We start from the raw sequence: 19,426 nt of genomic DNA on the forward strand, positions 1-19,426 counted from the left end.
TTAGTCTTTAATTCACTTTTTTAATAGTATAAACCTCATTTAGGTAGTAGTATTAAGCCACAACAATAATGCCACATTGAGACAGCATTTAATAAAATGCATAAAAGCTAATTCATGCACTGCAATACTCTATATACAAACACAACAATGCAAATTCTTCTTCAAGACTGAAGACACTGATTAGATATAAAATTCAGTTTAAAAAGAACATGCTATTTTTTAAATGCCATCACATAAAACTGATTTCAAGCTCCAGCTTTCGACAGGTTTTAAACCTGGAATTAAAATGTAATGGCATAAACAGTATTTTCTATATTGTGAAGGGCAGAAGTTACAGAAACGGTCCCAAGAAAATCTAACACCCGAATTTTCCTTTAACAGATGTCTTTTAAAAGGGCCGGTAATGCAGCTACATTTTAACGGAGAGGTCCAAACTACAGGTAAAAACTAGGGTTTGTACTATGAAAAATGTGCAGCTTTTCAGTTATAAAACTAGTTGAACACTGGTTTATTACAAGGTAGTTGGGAGAACGGAGGCTGTAGAAAAATATCCCAGCACTTGAGTTGTGTGGCGGCATCGTCTGAGCCCGTGGACGCTCTGGTCGTTAAAATGGTAATTGAGTACACGTTCCTAAAGAGAAGTCGTTTTTAACATAAAGTCTACTACTTCCAAATGTTATCCAAATATTAAGCTTTCTCACAGTCTGTCAGTTGATAAATGTTGCTGAACATTGATTTTTATAGCATTTTTTCTATGCTGTGTGTATAAATATTGAGACACCAGAATTACTGGCTTCTGAACTGGAAGTATAGCTGGGCCTTAAAAGTATCTCCGACATTCCCCACCCCTAAGATACTCTTTTTAAGCTCAAACTTTAATAACTCTTAGATTGCTGTTAAGATAGCCCCAAATGAAAACTTTTACTTTGAAGATTGAGAGACTGTCAAGCTTCCTCTTGTATTTTAACTGGAAAGCCACCTTCAAGAGTGTGATTGTCACGACAGGCAAGGACAGGGGAAGGTCAGGAAGTACTGTTGGATGAGGCCAGCGAAGTAGGAGCTTCTTTTACATTAAATATAGGGGAAGCTGAAGGCTAAATGACCCACCGTCTCACAAAAGGCACTGAGTACTATAGTCTCAATGAAGTGTTTTCAAACATTTCGGTAGCTTATTTTAAAAAACAACAGAAAACCTATGGGCTATGTGAGTTTTTGCCGTTCTCCAGTTCCCTTCAGTGGGCCAGCTTTCAGCCCTCCCACCAGGCAGGCCCCATTCACCAGCTCTGCAAGCAACTACGCTGGGCTGGGCCCTGGCTCCCGCGTGTCCGGTCTCAGTTTAAAGCCCGATTAAGGGGGAAAATTCATCAGAATAGACCTGGGTGAGGAAAATTAGGTATCTGTAGCTTAAAGGGCACATGTAGCCATATTAAAATCCAATTTTTATCTGACATGTTTAAATCAATTTATAGGAAGAATTTATGTCAGTGGATTTTATTCACATGCTAGAAAAGTAATTTAAGATTTGTAACTTAATATTCCATAATTTAGTCATTATATTCATGTTTATCTTAAAAGACTGCTTGGTAGGTTTTTTTCAACTGGCACTAGACACATGGGAATCTGTTTACTCACCGGGCAGTGCCCACCGTTTGCTAAATCCGGGTGAGCATAGGAAATCACTACCACACGAGGAGTCAGGCCCCAGAACAAGGACCACTCTGAATCTCTGACTATGCCGCCTGTCTCTGGGCCACATGACAGAGCGAGTGTCTGGGAAGGCCGACAGCTCCTACTATCAAGTTCCTTCTAGTCAGGCCATAAACAGGTGTGTGGCAGCCAAGTTAAAGGTCCCCACCTAGTTTTGGACATTAAGATGAACGGTCTTCTACCTTTCTGGCCCTTGCCTGAACCTAGAGAATATACGGCAGTGTCCTCCTGTCAGGACCTTTTCTGTCTGGGATCTTCCCTGGTACAGAGTGGAGATTCTGTCTTCATGGCCTTTCCCAGCCAGGCTCACCCAAAGGAAAATGGAGTTAAAATATCAGCAAATCCATCCTGCTGAGGGACCTTGGAACACCCACGTCCATTTACTTTAGCAACTCTATCATAGACTCTCTTTAAAACATAAGGAAATTTTGGATACATGGCTACATGTCTGTATACATAATATACATCTATGTACACATACACACACTATATACACTGTACATATATAGATATAAACACATGTACATTCATTCAGTCATACAAGCCTATAAATCTGTACACGCAAAATGCCGCTGAAGGGACCCCAGGGCTGGACATGCGCAAGTGTGCGCTGGCAAGAAGCACACGTGGGGATGTCCAGGACCCTGTGTACAAAAGACCCAAACCCACTACCTCGATTAGGGCTTGGCTTTACAAATTTACATCAAAGTTAAGACATTTTCAAAGAGCCGTACAATCTAGAGACTGGAAGTGGGATAAAGGAAGCATGTGGGCATCTGCCTGGCCTGCTCCAACCTTCCAGGGTCTAAAGGGCACTGCCTCCCTACCTCCCCCCACCCCCCTGCCCCCGGGGATAAAAGCGAATGTCAGAAGATGACACTTCATGGCCTACACTTAGAGATGAAATGTCATCTAGATAGCCCCACTGCACATGAGGCCCTTTCCACCGGCAAGTGGGCAACAAACTTCTGGACTCTGATCTGATCAGGTCCTAGAACTTGGATTCATAGCCAAGGGCTGCTTGTCAGGCAGAGAGCAGGCTGGGGGCAAGACTACTGGAAATCACCCCAAAGGATTAGGATGCATTTTTCCCCCAGAATAAAAGCACTAGATATAGCCCTTCTAAATCTTAGCCTTCCTGCCACGGCCATCCCCCAAACAAGCAAAACAGCTAAGTAAATATGTACTATGGCTGCAACCATGCACTCTAGCGATATGTGGCTGCCACGTCAGGGAGCCCAAGAGTAGGTGCATCCATTGCGATCACCATGGCTGGTGGCAGCTGCCTCAGAACAGAGTTCACATTTAATACTGAGAAGCTAGGAAACCATCCCTCTTGAGGGCATTTACATAACATCTTACAAGTGACTATACCTGCAATGAAATATAAAAACCCAAACAACAAAAGAACCACAAGAACAGCCTCATGGCAGAAGCTAGACAATAAATAATGGTAATCCCCCAATAGACACACATACAAATTTCAAATCAGAAGGGTGGAATAGCTTGGAAAGTATTATTTGCTTGAGTAATTTTTCTAAGTCTCTTCCTGTCCTGTTTTATGATTACACGTAATGACCTCCAGAATTTCAACATATAACTGTCTAGCATTATCTGAGATACTGCTGGAAAAGAGCCCATTTCATCAAGAAACAATGGTGTATATCACCACCTCCTTTAGCTGATAGACCTCTCCTCACAAGGGAAGAAGGGCCAGGTTAACAGAAGGGACATGTGCACAGGCTGTGTGACTAAGAACCTGCTCTTAGGCAGAGAGCTGGCATCACTTAACCAAATCTAGAGTTTCACCAACTACCAATGAGGGGTAAAAGCCTTGTGAAAGTTGAGCCTCAGTATTTGCTTGGGATCCCTTTAAAAAAGTCTGGACTTTGGGCTCCTCTTAACCAATCTGACAAGATGGGATGGACCTGCTGTCCAAGGTGTGAAATGATTTGGGGCAGCAAGAAATCAGCTTGTGTGAACATGATCCTTAGAGAAAAGGCTACTTCAAAGTAAAGCGGAAAAGGCTACTTCAAAGTAAAGCCAAGAGGATCTGGGAAACTAATGAGTGTTCAAAGCCCAAAATGGTCCACTGCCATCAGCTATCACCAGTGAAGGGACTCAAGGGGCAAGACTAGGTCAAAATCAACAACCCTCCAAGCCGAACCGATTTTTGTCCAGGGCTACCTGGCCAGAGTGCAGCACTCACCCAAATGTTCCCTGTCTTCCTGCTGGTTTATCACCTTCTCTGCCCCAAAACTTTCAACAGTACATCGCTGGGCCCTCGGTCGAGGTCTTGGCTAAGCCATGCCGTTATCTAAAGGCAAAGGTATCTACAAGCCGAATGGACACAGGACTTCCAGGCCCACCCCTGGGAATGAGGGGTGGGCCTTTTCCCTAACACGGAGAATTCAGATCTGGGAGATGTGACACTGGTATTGCCACCGAATGGCTATGTGATCAACAGATGTGCTTATATTAAAAAATCGAACAGAAAACAGGCAACTTGCTGTGAAAGATGCATAAACGTGCTTGAAAATACCCTCTGCTAAAATCCTTCATGAATAGAAATGAAACAGACCTGCCCTAACTCTACTGTCTTGGCTGTTTTTTTCTTAATTTTGAAATTTAAATCACTTCAAAGTTAGAAACCAAAAATTTAAGCTGGCAAAATTAAATTCTTTCTATCATTTTATAACAGGCACCCCTATTATCTCCAAAATGTGTTTCCAAGTCATGAACTATAAATAATATAATTAAATCCAAACAGGAATTTAGAAGTTGGAGATACCATCCCCACTTAATTCCTACTAATGACTTTCACCAAGTGCTCCTAACACTTCAGAAAAGAGAATCCTATTTTGTCAAGAGCCAGTGGCTAGCTGGCTGGGCACCTACATAGCACATGAGGCCCCACCCTGACTAGGGCCCAAGCCAGACCAGAGAGTGCCTGTGAGGCAGGGGAAGTGCACTGGGATCTTTCTGGATACCATCTGGTCAAAAGGTCCTGGGAGATGCAAATTTAACCTAATGCTGTATTTTCTTAATCTGGGCTGTACAAAAAGGAAACGGAGAGTACCTATCTGGTCTTGGACATGCCACTTTCCCAAGCAGGAAATGCCCACCGTTTACTCACATCCATGGGAATTTATGCTCTTCTCTAGACAGAACTTCCTTATACTGCATTCTGCTCTTGTAAATGATGGTGGCTGTAACTTAGGACAAAGAAGATAACTTTGGGAGTTACGGGTTTTTTTTATAAGGAGCAGGTAGGCTGCTTCTGCATACATCACCCAAAATGCTCCAGGGTTCTTTGCTGGTACACACCTGGGGGGATCAAAGTGCATGGTGTGCCAGTAGCATTCAAAGATCTGCCAACAGAAATGCAGAGTCTGGAAACACTTTGAAAAACCCTGATATTCAAGGTCAACAGAGAAACCCTTCCATTCAGCCGTACCATCACCACTACCCCGGGACAGGGAGCAAAATCCTGCACCCCTCCCCGCTGAATCACCTCACAGTTCTGAGTGAACTGCAGGAATACAGACCCTTCTCAAGGGGGTGTTTGGAATGGAAACCCCTGAGAAGGGGACCTTCTTCCTCCATCTGAACAATGAGCAACCGCCCCAGATTGCATTCAGGAATTACTGTCAGGTTCAAAATGCCCACCTTGCACTTTTTGGTCAGAAGGCTCTGTCTGCCGTGAGTGGTGGAGGTGATTTGGGGATGTTTTCACTTGCTGCAGGAATTGGCAGTTTATGTCTGACTGGTTGGTTGCAATCCAATTCTGAGAACCAGTCATCAAGAGAGCCCTAGGTTTGGAGGAGCCTGTAGATGCCAGTCACAGACCAGAACCAGAGGTCAGGGAACCTGACAAGCATCATCAACTCACCAGCTGAGGAAGCTTCCGGTTGGGGTCCCCACCGACTGCACTACCACACTCCCACTTACTGCATGATACACATGAGCCACATTCTCAATCGTTCATAGGAATTTAGTTCAACACCACTAATGTGTGCATACAATTAGGAATGATGCCATCTTTTCTTAAACATAAATGATTGTCTCCTGTACCCTATTGCGTTTTCACAGAAATCATTAGCATTTCGGCAAAAGACATACACAGTTTTCCATTTGTCCTGCCCACAGGCAAGATGTTGCTAACATACGCATTGATAAGAAGTGCTTAGAAAGTGCTAATATTATTTACCCTGGTAATTAGTAGCTATTAATTCCAAGGAAAATTTTAATATATATACACACATACTGTTTTCTTAGGTTCGTTTAGTTTTGTTTAATACTAGTCTCTGACATTATAAAACTCTTTGTTTTTTGCCCTTTGAGAATCGCTAAATACAAATTAGGTTAAAAGATTGTTCCAAAATCTGGTTCATCAAAAGGCATTAAAACATTTCTTATGGCAGGAAAGGATCCTACTAGTCTTTTAGTTGCTATTGTTTGGGATTAACAGGTAAGAAGAAACCAGGTAGGAAATGGCTAACATACTGGAAATATTTGCACATACCAAAATACCACTACTTTATTTTCTCTGTTATCTGAGCGGTCCTGGGAGGATCCTTCTGCTTCTCAGCAGGCGTGCGGTGCACACTATAGACTGGCTCCGGTGATCTGGCCGTTATACTCTGCTGTCTCCATCTTGAGGATGTAGGGGATTATGCTGTCTATTGAAACATTGCCAATGAGACCAGTAAAAAAAAGTTCTTCTGTTATGTTTGAGCTCATCAGCCTGAGTGCTGGCAGGCGAACGAGAATCCGGGCCAATCTGTAAAAGGGAGGCTCATTAGAGAAAGGGAGTTCACTGCCCTTCAGACTTCTCCCTGGACAGGCTCCCAGGGACTCTCTCCGCACTGCTTGGAATTGAAACAAACAAACAGACCCATGACCTACCCCTTGTATTTCAAATTTCAACAGTTCCTCTTGTAGGGATTTATCATGAGAGAAAATCAAAACCAAGTACAAAGATGTATGTACAAATGTTTCCTTCATTTATAACAATTCTCCCCACCTCCACCAAAAGAGAAAAATTTGGAAATCAATAAAGGATGGGTTAAATTATGGTGTCTCCATATAAAAGAGCACACTGTATATTCAGCAAAAAGTATAAAAAAGATATATATTCACTGATGGTAAGTCTGTGATGTACAGCCAAGTAAAAACCTAAAAGGAGACCGGGAAGCAGCAAGTGTAACACAATCTCATTTGTGTAAATTTATTTGTGTGGCATGTATAAAAAAGTATTTGGAAGGATGTTCACCAAAATGTTCACCAAAACCCTGATCTCTGGGTTTGGGGATCTGGAATGCTTTTACTTATTAAACCTTTGTCTTTATTACTGTAGTGTTCACATAGCATCCTAATTAAAAAATGAAGCAATAAAACTGTTTTCATTTTGAAAACACCCTGGGTGGGAGGACACATCATGACCCCGTTCTGATGGCTCTCTGGACACTGTATCTGAAGCATCCCACATGATTGGCCATTCCACAGACACTGTACAAAGCTAAGTGTGCAAGGATGCTCACTGCGTGCCAGCCTAGTCTGGAAACAACCTATATTTTCATTAGCAGGAAAGTTCTAAAGAAATGACAGCATCTCCTCAGCCACAGAAAATGCAGAAGTATGCTTGTTGAACATTACATGAAGAAAGGGTTACAAAACCTTACTTTGGATTTTATGATTCCAGTTACACAGACATAAAAAATTTCTGGAAGGAAATGCATAAAACGTTAACTATGGATAGTGCTATTTACAGGAACTGAAAAGCTTTCATTTTAATTTCCAGAATGTTCTAATTTCTTTCCTACAGTGAACACTGTTATTTTTAAAAAGAGAAAATACAGATTATGCAAGCGGCATTCCAGCATCATCGTCCATTTGCCCAGCCACCATGAGTCTTGCAGGGCACACAAAGATGTAAGGGGACACCACCACAGACCAGAAGGGGCAGACAGGATGAAGGATCTTGGAAACTCAGCAAGGGTCAATCAAGGAGGACTTCTTGGGGTGGGGGGTGGGGGGTGGGGCGGTGGGGGGACAGGTCAGCTGGGCCTTAGAGGCTGGCTGAGGTTTCTCTCAGCAGAGATATAAACAATGGGGAGGGATAGAAGGGTTATTTCAGGAGGAGCAGACAGTATGAGAAAAGGCATAAAATGGGAAAGACTAAAACAATGCAGAAACGGGTGTCAACCGTCCTAGGGCTTTTGGGGGAACTGTCTTTTTTCTGAGCCCTATCCTATGAGAAAGCCTCCCTTATCTCATTTTTGGTTCCAAATCATTTTTCTTACCATGCCCTTTATCTATCCCTGGGTCCCTCACTAGATTTTTGCAGAAACACCTACTTTCAAAGGCCAGAGAGCTGCTGTTGTCAAGATGACTAGTGTGCTGTGTGGTTCTGCTAGCAGTCCCTACAGGGGCATTTCCAGCCTCTTCTGACCACGGACACTGTGTGGGAGTAAGCCCATGGCTACCTCTGGGGACAGCTTGCCCGCGTACCTGGCTGGGTTGGATGAGCTCTGGGTATGGGTGGCAGAGCTCCCATTGGCAGTCCCATTCTATATGTATTGAGGCTGTAATCACTTGAGACTCATGGTGAGGTTTTCATAGATTCCAGTCAAAATGGATCCTGCTCTGGCAAAAGCTATGCTTGGGCCATGGAGGTGTGCCTAAAGCAGAGGAGGTTCTCTCCCAGCAGGGCCAGCTACAGGTCTGCCAATCACACCAGAGAAATGGGTCCCTGGGGCCTGGCATTCTCATTCTGTGGGGCATCTTTGGATTGAGGTCTGTGAAGGGGACACACATGGAGAGAAGTGGGGCCGTGTATCTTATGGGTCAATTTTGCTCCAGTGTTTATTTTGAGAGGACAGGGTGGGGAAGGGAATATTAAATAGTTTACCTGACATGACCTCAGTAGTTCATGGAGTTTCCAGTGGGTTGGAAGTGGTCATGGGGAAAGAGCTCCTCCACTCCTTGGCTGGAAAGCCTGCCAGGCATCCTGCCCTATTTCAGAACTTTCCTGTTCAGTTTTGCATGACAAAGGCTCACATGTATATCTATGAGTATATGTGTATATACATGTATTTGCTGCCCAATCATTACAAATAATACAAACTAACTTTTTTACCTAAAAAATGGGAATTCAAAAAAAATCAGTTTATCTGACAGCAAAATTACTATTTTCTATAACCCACTCACTCCTTTGTAGAGGTCGGGGTCGGTTTCTGTCAACAAAAACTTTGCTATCACGTACGCTAGCTTGGCCTCTTCAGTGGACGCAGACCACGGGGGCACAGCTGCTCTTCTGGACAAAGGGAATCTCCGTGAGAACTACCGTCTGTGCATGATGTGAGCCTCGGAGGGAATTACACAGCAACGATTCCAAACCCTCATGTTACAGAAGAACAACCCAAGGTTCCACCTGCAGTTTACCCAGCAAACACTGGAATGGCCCAGTATTCCTGCCCCTCCCACCCAGCACTTTCCACACACTGTTACCATCCATGAAATGCAAGAACTAAAGTGTGATCAAAAGGAGGCTTCACCGGGCTGCCAGACGTGGAAAGGCTGACAATTTATATTTGTGACTACAGATCCAGCTGCACCCCCTCCTGCCCCACAGCAAGAGTGTGTATCTTTGCGCCTCACCGGTACGTGTCTTCCGAATAGGTTTTCTGAACGTAGTCCTGCAATTCCATCTGTGCCTTTTCTTGGAATTTTTCAATCTGGCTTGTGCTGGTCAAACCTGGATGGTCTAAAGAGAGAAAAGTACCCCTGAATTGCCTTGTGTATTCTGAAAGCCTCGCTTGCAGACTTCTTCGTATTTTTAATTAAGCCTCTGGCAAATTTCTCAAGTACAATGTAGATTGAACTCTGAAGGTGGATCTGGTTTGGATATTACTGTTAAAACATTAGTTTTTGCTCTATGCTCTGCCAAGGCCTGAGGGTTCCCGGGAGAGGGCTGGGCTCCTGAGTGGTCACACCAGCCTCACCAGCCCCACCTGGCTTGGTTTGGACATCTGGCTTGGAAGTATCACATGAGATTAGAAATTATCACTTTCTATGAATTTAATACATAATTTCTCCCATTTTTATTAGCTACTTTGTTGTTCATGAGTGGATGGCTGGGGAAGAAGGGAGGGAGTTAGCGGTGTCCAACCCTGCTATTGAGTTCAGCAGTCAGCCTGAGTGACCTTTCTGGAGGCTCCGAGACAACAGCCAAGAGGGGGGGCAGTGAGGCCAGCCGGACAGTCCTGCTGCCTCTTCTTCAGCTGCTGCTACTGTCCTCCAGGAACAGGTAAACTTGTGCAGTTTCAGTCTGTACTGGAGGACATATGCTAATACAAACTAAAAATTGGCAAAAAGGAAAGCGAAACAAATCAAAACGAACAAAAAAGGACATTGGACAGTAGTATACTACTCTGTTTTGTATGCTGAAGTCTTGTTTGGCCAATGGTTTAAATTAGGATACAGAATAGATCTATTCAACATATGAAGTCAAACATCTGGAAGGCACTATGGCATATGTCTTTGGGACTGTAAAAACAATTTAAAAGAACGTTATGTGCTTATGTTAGCTAGCAAAGCACACCTTTTAGGAGAACATTCTGTCACATACAATCTGGCAGGGCTCTCTCTACATGGCTGACAGCGTGACAACACGTTCACGTTCAGAAATATCAGTAGACATAGGCGGAAAACTGTTGTGAGTCACCACCACATATCTTACCGGGGCTAAAGAGAACTATAGCTTTAAGGTATGCATACTCATAGCCGTCTATATCCAGCTTCGCCATACTGTTACAGAATTCCTGAAGCTTCCAGATGTGCTCCATGACTTGCTTTATCCGGTCTCCAGAAAGTTTATCTACAAATCAACATCACAGATCCTCTGAGAAAGGCTGGTAAGAATAACAACACAAGCTTCTTTGAGGAGCCACAGATTCAAAGAGAAGAGAAAATAATTTCACTTTTTAATGGAAAACCAGTTACCTTAAGATGGTTAACAGCCTCAGTTTCCAGGTGAAGAAGTGACAATAGGTACCCAAATTCCACTCTGCTATGTATGCTGTCTCAGTAATAATCCCCCAGACCAGCGATTCTCCCTGGCCCCACGTTGGGCAGCAACTTTGGCCTATAGGTGCAAACTGGTAACTCCTTTTATTCTGTGCTTAAGACCTATAAGTCAATTCTTAACAGTGGTCAGATTTTCTAAGTGTCTGCAGGCATTTAATAAATGTTTACAGATATGACCATTAAATGTCGACATTTTTTAGTTGTGGTAACAATTTTGTGTGTTTTCCGATTTAATCTTCGTGGTAGTATTTGCTGAAGGTATTAGTATTATTACACTCAGTTAAAAATAAAGGAAACCAATCCTCATTTGTGAACAAATCTAACTTAAAATCAACAAAATGTTACAGGGTTAAAAAAAAAAAAAATCAGCTTTATGTTACTAGTCCAAAGGAGTAACTAGAAAAACAAAGGTGTGACTAGGTAACTCGAATTCCTAGGTAATCAAACATCTGGAATGCCTAATGAAAAGTGCAGCTCAACTGCAATTCAGTATCAGGTGCAGATTTTTAGTGTCAGTGCTGAATCCTAGGCGTGCTCCCTCAAGACTATGTCTTTGATGTACTATGGACTTCCGGCAGACAGAGGGCTATCTGCACTGGCTATCTCCTGTCCTGACATGGCTGGGATCTGACCACCAAATGTTAGGTAGTTGCCACAAATCTTTCTGGAAGAGAGTCACCTGTTCGCTCGTGAGCAGCAGCTGGGTATGCAACTGTGTCCTGGACTAGGGGGTCTGCACGACCCTTGTCTGTGCCTGGCTCTTCTGCTTGCTGTTTCACTTGGGGCAATCCAGGGACCTTACTGCGATAATAGTCTCTCTAGGATTGTGAGAATTTGTTATATGGGAAAGGGTAACCTGTTACGAGATAATAAAAAATCTGTCTGTTGGTCTCTGCCCCCAGTTTCTGGCACAGAGCTCCTGAAACCCTTGTTAATTTCTAAGTGATAAGAGCACTACCACGATATCTTATTCTAATATTTGTCTTTGACCCTGTTCCTGACAAAGAGCTCCTAAAACCCTGGTAAGCTCCTGTGTGTTAAGAGCACTAGGATTCATCTTTTGAGGTGAATCTATGGGGCCTGGCCCCTGGAAAGACTAAGGCATGCCAAGAAACTTGGAATTTCCAGCCCCGTCCCTCATCCTCCAGAGTGGGGAGAGGAGCTAGACACGGAGTTAATAATTGATCATGCCCACATGAGGAAGGAAGTCTCCATCATAAAATCCCAATAGTATGGGATTCAGAGAGCTTCCAAGTTGGTGAACACACGCACACCAGAGGGTGAAGTACCCCAAGTCCACGGGGACAGAAACTCCTGCGCTTGAGATTCTCTCAGACCTCACCCTATGTATCTCTTCATCTGGCTGTTCATCTGTATCCTTTATCATATCCTTTTAAAAAGTGGTGAACTTAAGTGTCTCCTCAAGTTCTGTGAGCAACGCTAGTGAATGAATCCAACTTGAGGGCTGCTGCAACCTCTGATCTACAGCAGGTTGGTCAGAAGCACAGGTGATAGCCTGGACTTGTGTGTGTGTATTGGGGACAGGGTCTTATGGGACTGAGCCCTTAACACCCGTGGGATCTGACACTATCTCTGGGTAGACAGTGTCAGAATTGAATTAAATTGTAAGACACCCACCTGGTGTCACAGGGAATTGCCTGTTGTGGGGAAACACCTCCACACATTGGTGACTACAAGTTCCAGAACTGAAGTGCCTGGGGAGTCTGGGTGGATCAGTTGATAAAGTGTCCAACTTCTGATTTTGGCGCAGGTCATGATCTCACGGTCGTGAGATTGAGCCCTGCATCGGGCTTCTCGCTAAGCATGGAGCCTGTTTGAGATTTACTCTCTTTCCCCCTCTGCCCCTCTCCCCCGTGTTCTCGTGCTCTCTCTCAAAAAAAAAAAAAAAAAAAAAAAAAAAAAAAAGTGTTCTGTGTGAGTAGTAAAGGAGACATGCAGGGAAGAGAAGCACAGTAGGGAAAAATTGGGTTTTTCTTTCACCCCATAGGCGAAAAACTAGTTTTTTTCCATGTATGCCTGCCAATCAAGATGGAAATGTGTAAGATTATGCTGGAAACATCACCAAATGCCTACGTATCAGGAAGTTGGCAATTTTTTCAATTATCTTTTTTTCGCCTTTCATATGCCTTATAAGATGACAGATGGGTGGAAATTTAAATGTTCTCACTGGTAAAGGTCCTAGGACTTAAATGTTAAACTACCTTCAGCCTGTGGATGCTGTGGGACACTGAGGCTGGCCAGTTTGCAAGGAGTCAGCCTGAACCGAGATGCAGTCCCCCACAGCCCAGCCCAGCCCTACCTTCCTGGATGCTGTTCTGCAGGTGGTTGACAATGGCCGCCAGGATAGTGGAGAGACTCATGACCTGGGCACACTGGGCGAGGCCGAGGGTGAAGAGCTCGTTCCAGCAGGCCCGCACCAGGCTGGTGTTGCAGTCCTGCCTGGGGACAGAGGTCAGAGTGGGTGTGGGTACATGCTGGCATTCTCCAGGGCCCAGTTTGCCCCAAACAAGTTGATTCAGCAAGTGTTTCTTGAAGGTCTATGGTATGTCCAGGACCATTCTCTGAAAACACCACTGTCTGTGTGAATCTCTTAACTAAAGTCCCTCTGAGGATAAACTATTCTCTTAACAAAGACTCTTTAGACTTCAGTAATGAGAAATCTGAATGGGTATGACTAAACTGGCATCTCCTACAGCCTTCTAAACTCACAGTGGCCCTGACATGGCTGTCAGAAGAGGCTGCAGTGATCCAAGGGCTAAGAGCTCTGTCTGTCTCCCTGCAGACAGAGAACAGAGGGTCTGCAAACCCTGCAGGGGACAAGTTGGCACTGGAGACAGGAAGAGGCCAGCCACGCCAGCCTTCAGCCCTGTCTTGGATGATTTATACTCAGGACAGCATGGCTACCATGCTGCAAACAGTATGACCCTATCTGAGGAGCTTCTGCTACTTGTCTCAACATTTCAGGATGACTCCTGCCTTTTGCTCCACTCCATCCCTGGCTCCCAGCACCAAGTCCTTGGCATATGGAGAAGGCTGATAAAAGTTTGAGTAACACCGAAATAGTGGCAACCATGGACCTCGGCTACCAGTCCACTTAGTGTGTTTAATAAGAAAATCAGGGTCACTTGAATGAGATCACAGGAACAAACTAGAATGGCTCTCAGATATCTTCTGGGCCACTCCTAATGAGGGGAGGGCTCTTGCTGAAAGATATGCACAGAGAGAAAAGGCCACTTACCCAAGTGCCTGAAAAGCTGGGATTGACCTGGCCCAGTGCATGGAGAGGAAAAGCAGGCGGGATGCTGACTCGCAGATGTAGTGCACGTTGAGGTACTCTGGCATTGGGCTGGGCATGGTGAGCTGGAGAAGAAGAGGCACACAACACAGGAGGTGACAGAGAGACAGGTCAACATGAATCCCTGTCACGTTTCAACAACTGTGACACTTGAGTTGTGATAATCTCTAATGCTGAAGCTCCTGTGCAGACCCATCCTTATGAAACCTGTGTCCTCTGCAGCGGGGGGCTGGCACCAACACCCTGTGGTCTCTTGCCCAATGAACTAGGGCCTGATGGCCCTCAGAATGTGGTCAATGATGGTGACCTCCCAACTCAATCACACAAAGACATACTTTTCAACTTTTGCCTCAACTAAATTGCTATTTGTTCTAAAGCAATTCCATTTTGAGCTGGAGGTTAAAATCTAAATTGAATCTGGGAACAGGGGTCAACTTCATAGCTAGTGGGCATTTGGTAGGTGGCCTCAGGGTAACAGTGAGTGAGAGCTGAAAAGAAACCCATATGGTGGGAGGACGAGATCCCATCATCAGAATGCTCAGGCCTGGGCTCCAGAGCTCCACTGTCCAGAAGGGGCATTAATGCCTTTGATGCTGGAATCCCACTGGTGACCTATATTCTTGGCACCAGTGGGCAACTATGAGCAGGGACCCAGTCTTCCTAAGGGACTGGTCAGGCCCCTCTAGTCAAGAGCACTCGGGGATAGGAAGACACGGTCTGTAGCCCTAGAAACTGAGGAGTGTCTTTTGGAAGCAAGGCCATGGAGGAGCCTGTGGGGAAGACTAACAGCTCTTCAAAGTTCTGTGGCTAGCGATGGCAAGCGGTCAGGACCAGCGGCTAGGAATGAGGGCTGGCTGCCTGCACGCTGAAGCAGACAAAGGTGCCTGAGTGCTGGAGCTAGGCCATCCTAGAAAAGGCAGAGCAGTCCATTAAAAGCCCTCGAGGGTCAGCACCTTGTCAACCCCTCTTGGCAAGGACAGGCCACACCTGCTTCAGGGCAAGTTACCTTGAGAGCCAAATGAGCAAAACGGAGCAAAAATGCTTTTTAATGAGAATACTGTTCTGGAACACCAGGTCTGGATCAAAAGCCACAACATGAAAATGAGCTTGCTACAAGATTTTGGTTTTACACTGCAGGCTGGGAGGCTGGGGCATGTGGGTAGGCTGAATGCACTCACCTTAAATGTGACATGAGTATCTGAAAGGAGGGGCCCTTCGACCTCGATGATGGGTGTGGACTGGTCTCTGCTGATGACGTGGATGCCGCCTCCTCCACTGGCATCTATGCCGTCTGCTAGGCTCGGAGGTGAGGAGCTGTCTGTGGTATTAAGTGCTTTAGCTAAGGTATCAAATGCCCTGTGAGCAAAAATGAAGCAGTCAGTGGTGTGAATCCACAGCTTTTAGGAGGAACAGAACTCTAGCTGAGACATAATCTAGAAAAACCATGCAATGGGGAAAAGATCATTAAATCTACCTGCTGGGGGAAGGGATGACAATGAAAGTTTCTGTGTACAGTCCATACATCATCATGGGCACTAAGCTATATATTATTTATTTTCACACATAATTTCTATTTTTCACACTACTCTCTAAGGTAGAACCCTCCCCATTTTATAGATGTGAAAGCTGAGGCCTGGAGATGTTACATAACTCTTCTAACACCAACCACCCAGTAAATGGTGGAAACAGAATTCTATCCAACTGGAATCCCATCCTCTTTGCTATCAGACTGCAAGAGATCATGAGGCCCGGGGCACTTGTGTGGCCTCCAGCTGTACATCTGCCCAGCCTGGCAAGACAGGCAGGGGTGACCAGTCCCACAGGAAAGGAGCAAACATGAGAGCCTATGGAGAAGAAACTCTCTGCAGCCGGTTATGGATGTTCAGGGCCAGCTAATGCTAGTAGCTAACCCCCTGATGGACTTAAGCTTTAGACTGTTTGGAAAAATAGGCTAAAACAGAAGTGGGAAAGGGGATGAACTATTAATATTTAGTCAAAATAACTAATGCAAGGAACACCTGTCTATTGAAGGGTTTTCCCTACTTCCACTCAGTCACTCCATTTCCTTTTTCATTGTTTGGAATGAAAAGCAACTTTGATTGTTTTATATCATGTAATATAAACGAATCCTGGTTCCCATAGTTAAAATGTGAAGGAAGACAGATGTGCAGGGACACTGTGACTTTACCATCCTTGATTAAATACAGGGTGGGTGTCAAAATGCTGCCGCCAGCCCTCACAAAAGAGCAGCTAAGTGTGCACACTGGGCAGAGCCTCCACCCTCATGGGATCATACCGAGTAATCTCACTTGCGGACTGGTCCTCCGGCTGCATTTCCGAAGCATCACCATTGTTAAGGGACTCACTCAAGTTGGCAAGAGAGGTTACTACATTTGCCAGTGTGCCCAGAGCTCCCTGGCTTGTTTCTGCCTATTAAACAAAAAACAAGAACATTAAAGATGAACACAAACACACACATAAAAGACTCTCAGGCCAATGAAGGTATAATGGTAGTTTAAAAACAGCATCTATGGGGTGTGAGCTCAATATGGCAGCAGGAGGGAGAACTTTTTGGTGAGGGGAGAGTTCGGTGTCTTGACTGCGATGGTGGTTACACAAATATACATATAATAAGGTAACAGAAAACAGACAAATTAGACACTGCCAAAATTTAAACTTCTGTGCTTCAAAAGATATTAAGAAAGTAGATGGGGTGCCTAGCTGGCTCAGTTGGTGAAGCACTGGCTCCTGACCTTGGAGTTGTGAGTTCAAGCCCAACGGTGGGTGTAGAGATTACTTAAAAATAAAAGCTTAAAAAAAGAAAAAAGTTATTAGGAAAGTAAAAAGAAACCCTGCCCTTCCACACACAAAAGACAACCCAGAGAATGGGAGGAAATATTTGCAAAACACACATCTTACAATGGTTTAGTAACCAGAATATCTAAAGAACTCTTTCAAGTCAAAAATAAAAAGATAAAGCAGTCAGTTAAAAAAAAAAAAAAAAAAAATGAGCCAAGGATTTAGATATTTCTTAGAAGAGGACACACATGGCCAATGAGCACATGAAAAGATGTTCAACATCACTGGAAATGCAAATCAAAACCACAATGAGATACCACCTCACACCCAACAGGATGTTTATAATAAAAAAGACAGGTAATAACAGGTGCTGGGGAGGATGTGGAGAAACTGGACCCTCATACATTGCTGGTGGGAATGTAAAATGGTGCAGCCACTGTAGAAAAGTCTGGCACTTCCTCACAAAGTTTAAATACAGAGTTACCATATGACCAGCAATTCCACTCCCTAGTTATATACATGAGAAATTAAAACATACGTCCACACACACAAAATTACCCAAATGTTCATAGCATATTTGTCTATTCATAATAGACAAAAAGTAGAAACAACTCAAATGTTCGTCAGCTGAATGTAATGGATATGTAAAATGTGGTTTAGTCATTCAAGGGCTTATTAATTGGCAATAAAAAGGAACGAAGTGCTTGCTGACACACGCCACAACATGGATGAACCTTGAAAACGCTACGCCAAGAGAAAGAAGCCAGTGTCAGAAGGCAAAATATTGTATGTTTCCATTTATATCAGAAAAGTAGAGTATAGTCAGAAAGTAGAGTAGCAGTTGGTAGGGGAGGAGGAAGTGACTGCTTAATGGGTGCAGGGTTTCTTTTGGGGTGATGAAAATATTCTGGAATTGGGTAGTGGTGATGGCTGTACAACCTTGTGAAAGTACTAGAACCACTGCACTGTAACACTAAAAGGATAAATCTTCAGGTATGTGAATTTTATCTCAAATAAGCAAAAAAAGAAAACCAGACATATTTGAACAAATAAATCAAGGTATGTAGTATAAACACGGGTGCCTGGGTGCCTCAGTCGGTAAAGCATCCGACTTCCACTCAGGTCATGATCTCGCGGTTTGCGAGTTCAAGCCCCGCGTCGGGCTCTGTGCTGACAACTCAGAGCCTGGAGCCTGCTTCGGATTCTGTGTCTCCCCCTCTCTCTGCCCCTCCCATGCTCATGTTCTGTCTGTCTCTCAATAATAAATAAATGCTAAAAAAAAAAAAAAAAAAAAAAAAGATGTATAAACAAATGTTTGTTGTATCTGGTTAGAAAAGTGAAAAACCAAAACAGCAGAAAAGATCATAAGCAGAGAACTGACTAATAAATCACCGAACAACCATATAACAGAAGGTTGTGCAGCTGTTAAATGATGCAGGTTGTCATGACAGAAAGATGTGCTGAAGAGAAAGAAAGCTTAAATGAAAAAAGGAAAAGATCACTCCCCACACACTGTACCAGTGCTGCGTCCTGGTTCTGATACCATCTTGCAGTCTTGCCAGATAAACTGCTGGGAGCAACTGAGTAAAGGGTACAGGGGAGCTCTGCAGTATCTTTGTGCTTGCTCAAGGTACGTTATTTTGAATTTTAATCTTTCAAAGTGGAAGGTTTAAAAAACAGATTCTGAAAATAGCTCCCTTTAGGTGCTTTGTATATATTCCGTTATTCATGAAAAACTTCCACACCACAGAGGAAGGAATAGGTAGGAGCACACGTCTGACTCTGCAGCTCTTTCTCTTAACTGCTACTTAAATACCACAGTTTGTGTCCTTTCTCTTCCATCCAATGACCATGACTAGCTTCTCATTTACTGAGTGTCACTGGATGCTGTGTGCTTTATAAAACTAACTCAAGTTTCCCAGCACCCCTGTGTCGGGGGTACTGAAGGAAACAGAGATGTAGGAAAGAGGGCACATGGCTCCCAAGAGCGGTGCTGGGCTCCTAAGATAGCAGACTCTGGAGTCTCTTGGTTCTTATTCTCAGTCTCTGCATGGATGGCACCATGGAGCTGCTGTGAAATCCCTTGGTAATCAGGTTTTAAGGTTATTTGGGCCTTACTTTCAGGCTTCTGGTTTCTCTCTACCCCACTATGCATCAATCACTGTCCTGAATGGCTACTGGGTGACGACAGCAGCACACTGGGTGTGATTCCCATGTCACATACATCACCAGTGCCCAAAGACAGGAAGCTCAAAGCCCGGCATAAGGGCCAGAGGATGGAAAGCTGCTGTTGGTGCCAGCCAGCAGCTCTCACTATTGCCTTTTCTTTCTCAAAAAAGGATGTTCCTAACGTGCTGAGTGGGCACAGCGATGTGCATGTGAATAGATGAGAAGGAAGCCTTGCAGGTAGCGTGGCTCTGGTTCTCAGGGCAGTAGCCATGGCAGCACTGTTACGAAGTCGCTCCTTTTAGGGAAGAAAAACCGGACTTCAGCCATGGCGCGCTGCTACTTCAT

At 44.3% G+C, this 19,426-nt stretch overlaps 1 protein-coding gene across 7 annotated transcripts in view; it reads right to left on the reverse strand.

Annotated features, from left to right (window-relative positions):
- NR2C2 (nuclear receptor subfamily 2 group C member 2) overlaps positions 1-19,426 on the reverse strand; it is a 99,326-nt gene continuing 79,900 nt past the window's right edge. For 6 of the 7 annotated variants that reach the window (XM_042911471.1, XM_042911466.1, XM_042911434.1 and 3 more), the window contains 7 exons: positions 16,410-16,543; positions 15,292-15,469; positions 14,057-14,178; positions 13,118-13,257; positions 10,451-10,588; positions 9,370-9,475; positions 1-6,490 (listed from right to left, as the gene is read on the reverse strand). In XM_042911471.1, coding sequence (XP_042767405.1) covers positions 6,316-6,490; positions 9,370-9,475; positions 10,451-10,588; positions 13,118-13,257; positions 14,057-14,178; positions 15,292-15,469; positions 16,410-16,543 — 993 coding nt within the window. In that variant the 3' untranslated portion in view covers positions 1-6,315. The remainder of the gene's footprint in view (positions 6,491-9,369; positions 9,476-10,450; positions 10,589-13,117; positions 13,258-14,056; positions 14,179-15,291; positions 15,470-16,409; positions 16,544-19,426) is intronic. The other variant, XR_006195540.1, reaches the window with a different exon arrangement.

Source organism: Panthera leo, chromosome A2 (genome assembly GCF_018350215.1).
Source record: "Panthera leo isolate Ple1 chromosome A2, P.leo_Ple1_pat1.1, whole genome shotgun sequence".
Classification (NCBI taxonomy): Eukaryota; Metazoa; Chordata; class Mammalia; order Carnivora; family Felidae; genus Panthera; species Panthera leo.